Raw genomic sequence first — 10,281 nt, 5'->3', positions numbered from 1 at the left:
AACCAACCTGCATTTTCTTTAAAAAGTACACTGTTAAATAGTAATACCTATTGTAGAAAATAGCCATGGGCAATTATAAATACATTTTCATTTCATCTTACCTCTTGCCTGGTCTGCTCTCCCATTAATTCTCAGTCTTCTAGCACATACATCAATTAGAATATCTTGCTTCTGCATAACTTACTGTATGAAAACCAGCTGCTGTAGACTTTAAGAACGATGTACATATCCATTATAGTTGAAGGGGGTCAAAGGTTTAAGTGTCGCCACTGCATCTAACGTTCTGCAGAATCAGAGGCATTGTGCATGTTGACAGTGGTTAAAAGGGTCTCAATTTTGCTGTCGTAAAAACGAAATCCCCACTTAAGCTGTTTCCTTCAAAAAAAAAATTAACTAAAAGGGATTAATCAAATCTAAAAGAATCTTATTTTACAGCACTTACTATGTTAATTTAAAAACCAACATGCTGTAAAACTGTAAAATACTCATATATTATACACACACACACGCACGCGCACACAAAGACAAAATCATCCAGAACACACCCTCCCACCCCCCTCAAAAAAAAAAGTCAAATCAACAAATCAAAATTTTTATTTGCATGGCCAATTATCATTTGTACTCTTTGCAACTTTATTTTAATATCCCTTTAACAGGTTTCTAAGCTTTGTTGCACAGGGAATAAAAGCTGCAACACTGCAAACTTTCTTCAACAGGCACTCCCACAACACCTAAACATGAAACATGTAACGAATGACAACAGCACAAACGGAAATACTAAGTTCCACCATTCAACGTAGTTCACAACAGTGTCTTTAGGGTTCAGTTGAAGAGGGGGTAAACTCCTAAAAGAGGGTCATTTTCCTTCCCCCGTATTTTATAATGTCGGTGGTTTTAATCCGTATTTCTTTGCAACTTCTGTCTGGGCATGGGCAGCATCACAGAGTGAGTATAGATGAGCCATCTCCATTTCTGATTTGGCCAGGTTAATAGCTTTGTTGAACATGTCAGTGGCTTTCTCCATGTTTCCTCTAAAACAACAAAAACTTTAAATGTTTCAGATTTAACAAGCACTTCACAGAATGCAATGAAGCTTATAAGTGAAGCTACATGGAGCCTGACCTTTAAGTTTCAACTATGACTCTAATAAAATGCTTCTTTATTAACAAAATAATGCCTAGCACATAGAAAATACTCACCGAATGTTAGCTACTACTACAAATACTATATGCTTATATTATGCTACTTGTGGTCTTTGTTTACAGATAAGAACAGTGAGACTAGAGAGATTAAATGACTTATTTAAAATCATAATCATATCTGGTTCCTAAATTCTGCTTGTTTCTACTCCATCATGAGGCTCCTTTAGAAAGCAGTGACATAGCCTCAGAGAACATTACAGGTATTCAGGGGCCTTACCTTCACAGATCTGTGTGAGCCCTACCAGCATATCCCTACCCAACACTACTCCATACACACAGGTCTCCCTGAGTTCACTCATGCTCATAATGCTCAGATTATTTATTGCTTCTCTGCCTGATTCTAGCCAAATCCTCACCTTTTTAAGGCCCAGTTCAAATACAATATCCTCATGAAAACTACTCTCCCCTTCCCTCGCTAGAGGAATTGGCGCTCCCTCCCCACTGTTCCCATGATTCTATTGTCACTCTATGCACAGTCAGATGAATATATATTGATATTTGTTACCACAGTCTTACCAGATCCTTACGGGACACCTTTCAATTCCCAGAACCTAGTACAATACTTGGTAGCTAGTATCCATTTTTTGAATAAATGGATGAATATGCTTGGTCAAAAAACATATAATTTACCTCTTACAGTCTAATTGTGATTAGGCTTTATATACTTGCCAAGAACCAAGAGCTATTTTAAAGTAACTAGTACTGGCTATGTATATATGCATACATGCATGTAATCTTACAATAAATACTGTATTAAGTCCCCACTATATATATGCCAGTTAGAATCTAAGAAGTACAATGTACCTCTGGGGTGACTGTACTCAATCTCCTACTACATATATTGATACGGTACATAATAGACGTAATTAAAAAGAAAATAACTTTGAGAGTTCATGTTCAGATATTAGGTAGACAGCAGATTTGCTAAATCCTAGGATAATCAGCAATTTCATTCATTCACATTCACTTATCTATTTGTAAAGCAGGATTCAGAATGGATTTCTTAAAGTACAATTAACACACACAATTCATCAAACCCCATAAATCAGGGGTCCTTAACCCAGGCTCTATGAACAACTTATATGCAGAGTTTTTGTATGTGCATTATTTTAGGAAAAATCCACAGCTTTGCTCAAAAGATTAAGAACTATTACCCCATCATATTCTAGTATGAGAATATTTTATACACATTAACAAACTGGCAATTAAGAAATAATATTTATATGCAACTGTCAGTACAGATGGATCAAAAGGATCACAAAAATTTTCATCAGCCTACATATATTCTGCCTACTCTGGAGCAGAAAGACAGAGGACCCCAGAAGTGACTGCATGACAGGTTATTAAGACAACTCCTACTAGTTCCTGACAAGCGATGGTAGCAAGATCTGTTACTTTTGGCATCAGTGAAATATGGGCTCATGTCCTCTTTCTACTACCTGCTCACCATGTAACCTTGTTAATTTAACCAGTCTGGGCATCAGTTTCTACACTCTTCAATTAAATGGAGGATCATATAACCTCAACCTTTATAAAGACTGGGGTAAAAATCAATTGAAATAATATTTGGAAAGCACCTGAAGTTCAGTACCTGGCCTAGAGTAGCTACTCAAATGGATGGCAATGCCAGTATCCAGATGGTATACTACACTAAATTCTATGGCATAAACAGTTATCACCTATTAATGGTGGATCTCAAGTGCAACTCTGGATAAACATTTACAGAAAACAAGAAGTTACAAGAAAGTCAGAATTGCAAAAATTCTTATCCAACTCCCTGATTTTAAAGAAAACTCAGGGGCTCAGAGGTGATGGTGCAACTTGCCTAGCCACTTGGCTGTAGCAGGATCTAAGTCTTCGGGCAACGTGGCTGCCAATCCTTATGCTGCACTGCACTGCCTAAGTACACCGCAGATGTTTTTTTCCCTCCAACAGAAATAATACAGGAGAAAGGAGGAAAAAACACACAACAGGTATTGGAGAAAGATCAAGTTTCCCTTTCTAATGTATATGCCTGACTTAAACAACTTTTAAGTGTGACTTTTAAACTGGAAGAATAATTAAACAAGGCAAATCAAAGTTGTATAGTTTCAAGGGAATATTGCCTCAAAAGGCACAACACATTAAGACTTAAAAATTTAATGATTATTGACAATAACCTGTCTATAATGAGAAGAATGAAACGATAAATATGGAGATGCCCTAACTTTCCTAAGGACAGACTCTAGAAGTTACCTTTGTACTTCAATAGTTCCCATGGTTTCATATGCAAAATCACATTTATTGTCAATTTCAATAGCCTTGCTGATAAGCTCCAAACCTCTATCCAGATCTTGCTTCCACTGAAGTTGAAGTAAACTGCAAATGCAAAACAGCAGTCAGATGTGACCATGGCCCAGTATCAATTCGGCTCTCAATGAATTTATAATTTTATTTACAAGGAAAAACAAAATCTAAAACAGTATAGAATCAGCATCAAATTGGTTTTTTTCCCTCAATTTACAGTGGTTTTGTAGTCTAAATTCCTTAGTATGAAAAGAGTGTCCAACGGTCTAGGCTCTATTATTAACTTACTTTGCACAGCTTAATGTTTTACTCTGTATAAATTTAACTGAAGTTTTAAAATGACAATTCAAGTATACTAGGACAGGAAAAACTTATTTTGCGTGTTTCCTATTTTGATACAAGTAACACCTGACAGGATGTTCAGAAATGAAATCCTTAAGCTAGGATGAAAATAGCATATTTACTAATTATTGTATAATAATGAAACATAAGTAAAAGAAAAAGTAACAGTGACGCATCCACAGCATTAAGAAATTTTTCAGTTAACACTGACACTCTCTACCACAGTCCCCTTTCTCAGCAACCAAAAGAAATCCATCTTACTACTATGCAAGAAATTTAGTTTCTTACTGGAACAAACAGACCCACAAAAATACATACCCTTTATGAACGTATGTTGTGGCATTATCTGGTTCCAAATTAATACATTTATCATACATTTCATCAGCTTTACCAAACTGTTGTTGATCTGTTAATGCCTATGTGAAGAGATACTTCGGTTAAATTTAGTTAAACTGTCACCCTAAGCAATTAAAAGTATACTGCTTATTAATTATTAAAATTGACTTCATGTAACCATTCATTACCAAATTATTGTTTTGGGGATTAAACTTATTTAAAATGTTACATCTTAATTATTGGGGTTTTTACATAGCAGCATTATGAATATGAAATCTTAACTGTTCTCTCTCTTTATTAAGTTTGTTAGTAATTTGCAAAGGAGAAGATCTAATAAACTCTAGAATACAGAAAATCCCACTCTTGGTGCAAGTTCTAATATCAGATTCTCACAGGTACATTCATGTCACTTATTCATAATTTATCATAATATATCCTAAGGGAATTACTTTAAAAACAATACTCATTTGGAAGGGTAAGTTCAGATAGGTATGTTAACTGTTATCAGAGTCATTCCTTAAAAATGATTGGTCAAAGAAAGAAAGCAGCTACAATCAACTGTTTGAAGGCAAATCCCATGGCAGAAATGGAAGGCTTGGTTATGTGGATACCAGATCATGCTGATCAAACTGTAACTCTGAGAGTTAGCTGGCATCTAAGCTCAAGCTTCAGGGTTCAAAGAAAAAAGTCATACTATGTAACTATATATAACTATATATAACTCTCTATGTATAAATAAAATTTGCTATATATAGTGAAGCAAACATCAGAAGAGGGACCAAAAGATAGAAACTTTGGTGCAAACAGACTTGTAATAATGCTAGTGCTGATAAGATGACGCTCAAGTAGGGCTTCCCTGGTGGCACAGGGGTTGAGAATCGCCTGCCAATGCAGGGGACACAGGTTCGAGCCCTGGTCCAGGAAGATCCCACATGCCGTGGAGCAACTAAGCCCGTGTGCCACAACTACTGAAGCCCATGTGCCTAGAGCTGGTGCTCTGCAACAAGAGAAGCCACCGCAATGAGAAACCCTCACACCACAATGAAGAGTAGCTCCCGCTCGCTGCAACTAGAGAAAGCCCGCGCAGCAACAGACCCAACACAGCCAAAAATAAAATAAGTAAATAAATTTATTAAAAAAAAAAAAATGATGCTCAAGTAGGCCAAAACCTGTTTTGAAGGTAACATAATGAGAGAGAAATGTACAATCATGAAACCTCTGCAAAAGAGTTGTTCCTAGTATTTGGTTTCTTTAAAAGCTAGTCAGTGGCCTTTGCTCTTTTAGCTGCTTATAGAAATCTGCACCAAAAAAGCCCTTCTGAATTTCATTTCAGTGATGAAGATGGTCCTATCACCTTCTGGCTTGTTCCTAATTAAATATAAGCCCTAAATCCAAGTGTACCTATTCAATACAAACATCATACAATTATAATGTGTGTTTGTCCTATTTTAACTTCTATATATTCTATAAAATTTTATATAGTACATGCTTTCACAATTAACAGAGCATGTAGTCAGCAAGCAATGTATCATTTTTTTTTTCTATCTAGGAATTATAAGGACAAAGACTGAGCAGGTAAGATTTCAAACTGAGGTTAATGAATTCCTGGGTTGCAGAAGTAAACCCACACACCTATGGTCAATTAATCTTCGACAAAGGAGGCAAGAACATAAAATGGGAAAAAGAGTCTCTTCAGCAAGTCGTGCTGGGAAAGTTGGAGAGCTGCATGTAAATCAATGAAGTTAGAACACACCCTCATACCATGCACAAAAATAGTCAAAATGCCTTAAAGACTTAAAACATAAGACATGACACCATAAAACTCCTAGAGGAGAGCGTAGGCAAAACATTCTCCGACATAAATTATACCAATGTTTTCTTAGATCAGTCTCCCAAGGCAATAGAAATAAAAACAAAACTAAACAAATGGGACTGAATCAAACTTACAAGCTTTTGCACAGCAAAGGAAACCATAACCAAAAAGAAAAGACAACCTATAGAATGGGAGAAAATATTTGTAAATGATGAGACAGACAAGGGCTTAATCTCCAAAATATACAAACAGCTCATACAACTCAACAACAAAAAAAAAACAAACAACCCAACTGAAAAATGGGCAGAAGACCTTAATAGACATTTCTCCAAAGAAGACATACAGATGGCCAGCAGGCACACGAAAATATGCTCAACATCACTAATTATTAAAGAAATGAAAAATCAAACCTACAACAAGGTACCACCTCACACCAGTCAGAATGGCCATCATTAAAAAGTCTACAAATAACTAATGCTGCAGAGGGTGTGGAGAAAAGGGAACCCTCCTACACTGCTGGTGGGAATGTAAATTGGTACAGCCACTATAGAAAACAGTATGGAGGTTCTCAGAAAACTAAAAATAGAATTACCATATAATCCAGCAATGCCACTCCTGGAAATGTACCTGGACAAAACTATAATTCAAAAAGATACATGTGGGGGTGGAGTCAAGATGGCATACTAGGAGGATGCAGAATTTGCATCTCCTCACAACTAGGGTACCTACCAGGCACCTGTGGGGGACCATGGACACCTAAGGGGACGGGAGGAACCCCCAGTGACCGGGTAGGATGTGGGGCGTGGGGGGAGTGAAGGGGGAGGAGAAGTGGAGGTGGGACAGGACTGGTGCCCCTGAGGTGCAGCTGGGGGAGGGGAAGGGATCCCACACCCGAAGGGGAAATTGGGGAACCACTGGGAGGGCAGAGGATCAAAAGGGAGCGTGGCCAGGTTTCCCCTGCCCCCTTGGGCCCCCAGGAACCTGCTGAGATATGGGCCTGATCCTCTGCCCACCTAGGCCCCCTCCAGCGGGTCCTGAGGGAATGGGAGGCAGGGAAGGGGGAGCAAAAGTAAAGGCCGGGGGCTTCCCTGGTGGCGCAGTGGTTGAGAATCTGCCTGCCAATGCAGGGGACATGGGTTTGAGCCCTGGTCTGGGAAGATCTCACATGCTGCGGAGCAACTGGGCCCGTGAGCCACAACTTCTGAGCCTGCGCGTCTGGAGCCCATGCTCCACAACAAGAGAGGCCGCAGCAGTGAGAGGCCCACACACCGCGATGAAGAGGGGCCCCCACTCGCCACAACTAGAGAAAGCCCTAGCACAGAAATGAAGACCCAACACACCCAAAAATAAATAAATAAATTTATAAAAAGAAAAAAAAAAAAGTAAAGGCCAGACCTATGGAACTGGCACCTCTGAGGGGTAGCTGGGGGAGGGGAGGAGTTCCTACACTCAGCAGGACCTACCCAAGGTTAGGAGTCCAGCAGCGACGGGGGAGACCCTGGGGGAGACAGTGGGAAAGGGGTGCGAAGGAACAGAAGGGAACACGGCCAGTGCTTTTCCTGTCCATTTAGGCACCGGGGAGCCTGTTGGGCTCCCAGGCCTAATACTCTGCCCTCGGAGCCTCCCTCCTGCCCCGCACAACCCAAGCCCTGCCCCGACACCCCACCCATGGCCCTACCTCTACACTCCGAGACCCCCTGCAATATGCTGGGCCTAAACCCCACCCACACACCCTCACTCAGGGCCCTACCTCCAAACTCTGGAACTCCACACTCCAGAGGCCCTCCTTTGGACATACTGCCTCTCCCCTTCCTTGATCACTCAGGTCTAAAGCAGAGGCCCCGCCCCATGCTCAAATGACAACCCCCCAACCTGCCTAGGTCCTGCCCCACCCTAAACCCCACCCCTGCCTAAGTCCCACCCCACCTAAGCTCTGCCCCAACAGCCAAGGCTTTTTTTTTTCAATTTTTCTTTTTTCTTCTTTTAGATTGGGGTTCTGTTTTACTTTGTTGATTCACTGTCGTTGATTGTTTTATATTATTATGTTTCCTAATAAATCTTTTATTTTTCTAATTTTATTTTATTCTTTATACTTTGTTAGTGATCCCTCCTTTTGGCTTGTTCCCCCCTCCCCTTTTTGTTTTCTTTTTTCTGGTGTGGTTTTATTTTACATCGTTGCAGTTGGTTCAATTATAGTTTTATTTTTCCTAATATATTTTTTATCTTTCTAATTTTATTTTCTTTGATACTGTACTGCACATTTTTTTCTTTCTTTCTCTTTTTTTTTTCTTACTGCACCACAAAGCTTGCGGAATCTTGGTTCCCAGGCCGGAGGTCGGGCAACGAGCTCCTGTGGTGGGAACTCCGAGTCCAAACCGCTGGACTAACAGAGAACCTCAGACCCCAGGGAATATCATTCAGAGTGAGGCCTCCCAGAGGTCCTCATCTCAGCACCAAGACCCAGCTCTATCCAACTGCCTGCAAACACCAGTGCTGGACGTCTCAGGCCAAACAACCAGTAAGACACAAATACAGCACCACCCATCAAAAAAAAATGAAATGACAAAAAAATACATTACAAACAAAGGAGCAAGGTAAAAACCTACAAGACCAAATAAATGAAGACGAAATAGGCAACCTACCTGAAAAAGAATTCAGAGTAATGATAGTAAAGATGATCCAAAGTCTTGGAAACAGAATGGAGAAAATACAAGAAACATTTAACAAGGATCTAGAAGAACTAAAGAGCAAACAGTGATGAACAACACAATTACTGAAATTAAAAATACTCTAGAAGGAATCAATAACAGAATAACTGAGGCAGAAGAACGGATAACTGACCTGGAAGATAAAATGCTGGAAATAACTGTCAAGGAGCAGAATAAAGAAAAAAGAACGAAAAGAATTGAGGACAGTCTTAGAGACCTCTGGGACAACATTAAATGCACCAACATTCGAATTACAGGGGTCCCAGAAGAAGAAGGGAAAAAGAAAGGGTCTGAGAAAATATTTAAAGAGATTATAGTCGAAAACTTCCCTAACATGGGAAAGGAAATAGACAATCAAGTCCAGAAAGCACAGACAGTAAGTACCATAAAGGATAAACCCAAAGAGAAACATGCCAAGACACATATTAATCAAATTATCAAAAATTAAATACAAAGAAAAAATATTAGAAGCAACAAGGAAAAAGCAACAAATAACATACAAGGGAATCCCCATCAGGTTAACAGCTGATGCTTCAGCAGAAAATCTGCAAGCCAGAAGGGAGTGGCAGGACATATTTAAAGTGATGAAAGGGAAGAACCTACAACCAAGATTACTCTATCCAGCAAGGATCTCATTCAGATTCGATGGAGAAATTAAAACCTTTACAGATAAGCAAAAGTTAAGAGAATTCAGCACCACCAAACCAGCTCTACAACAAATGCTAAAGGAACTTCTCTAGGCAGGAAACACAACAGAAGGAAAAGACCTACAATAACAAACCCAAAACAATTAAGAAAATGGTAATAGGAACATACATATCAATAATTACCTTAAACGTGAATGGATTAAATGCTCCAACAAAAAGACATAGGCTGGTTGAATGGATACAAAAACAAGTCCCATATATATGCTGTCTACAAGAGACCCACTTCAGACCTAGGGACACATACAGACTGAAAGTGAGGGGATGGAAAAAGATATTCCATGCAAATGGAAATCAAAAGAAAGCTTGAGTAGCAATTCTTATATCAGACAGAATAGACTTTAAAATAAAGACTATTACAAGAGACAAAGAAGGAGACTACATAATGATCAAGGGATCAATCCAAGAAGAAGATATAACAATTTAAAGATTTATGCACCCAACATAGGAGCACCTCAATACATAAGGCAAATGCTAACAGCCATAAAAGGGGAAATTGACAGTAACACAATCACAGTAGGGGACTTTAACACCCCACTTTCACTGATGGACAGATCATCCAAAATGCAAATAAATAAGGGAACACAAGCTTTAAATGACACATTCAACAAGATGGACCTAATTGATATTTATAGGACATTCCATCCAAAAACAACAGAATACACTTTCTTCTGAAGTGCTCATGGAACATCCTCCAGGATAGATCATATCTTGGGTCACAAATGAAGCCTTGGTAAATTTAAGAAAATTGAATTCGTACCAAGTATCTTTTCTGACCACAAAGCTATAAGACTAGATATCAATTACAGGAAAAAAACTGTAAAAAATACAAACACGTGGAGGCTAAACAATACGTTACTAAATAACCAAGACATCACTGATGAAATAAA

General features: G+C 39.0%; 1 protein-coding gene across 1 annotated transcript in view; it reads right to left on the bottom strand.

Annotated features, from left to right (window-relative positions):
• Positions 1 to 578: 578 nt before the first annotated feature.
• The window catches only part of TOMM70 (translocase of outer mitochondrial membrane 70), a 47,658-nt gene continuing 37,955 nt past the window's right edge, over positions 579 to 10,281 (bottom strand). Inside the window, exons 10-12 of the mRNA XM_007164030.3 lie at positions 4,149 to 4,246; positions 3,438 to 3,560; positions 579 to 1,031 (exon numbers count right to left, since the gene is read on the bottom strand). Of these exons, the coding sequence (XP_007164092.2) occupies positions 878 to 1,031; positions 3,438 to 3,560; positions 4,149 to 4,246 (375 nt within the window). The 3' untranslated portion in view covers positions 579 to 877. The remainder of the gene's footprint in view (positions 1,032 to 3,437; positions 3,561 to 4,148; positions 4,247 to 10,281) is intronic.

Source organism: Balaenoptera acutorostrata, chromosome 4 (genome assembly GCF_949987535.1).
Source record: "Balaenoptera acutorostrata chromosome 4, mBalAcu1.1, whole genome shotgun sequence".
Classification (NCBI taxonomy): Eukaryota; Metazoa; Chordata; class Mammalia; order Artiodactyla; family Balaenopteridae; genus Balaenoptera; species Balaenoptera acutorostrata.
This window is presented reverse-complemented; position numbering and strand designations above follow the sequence as displayed.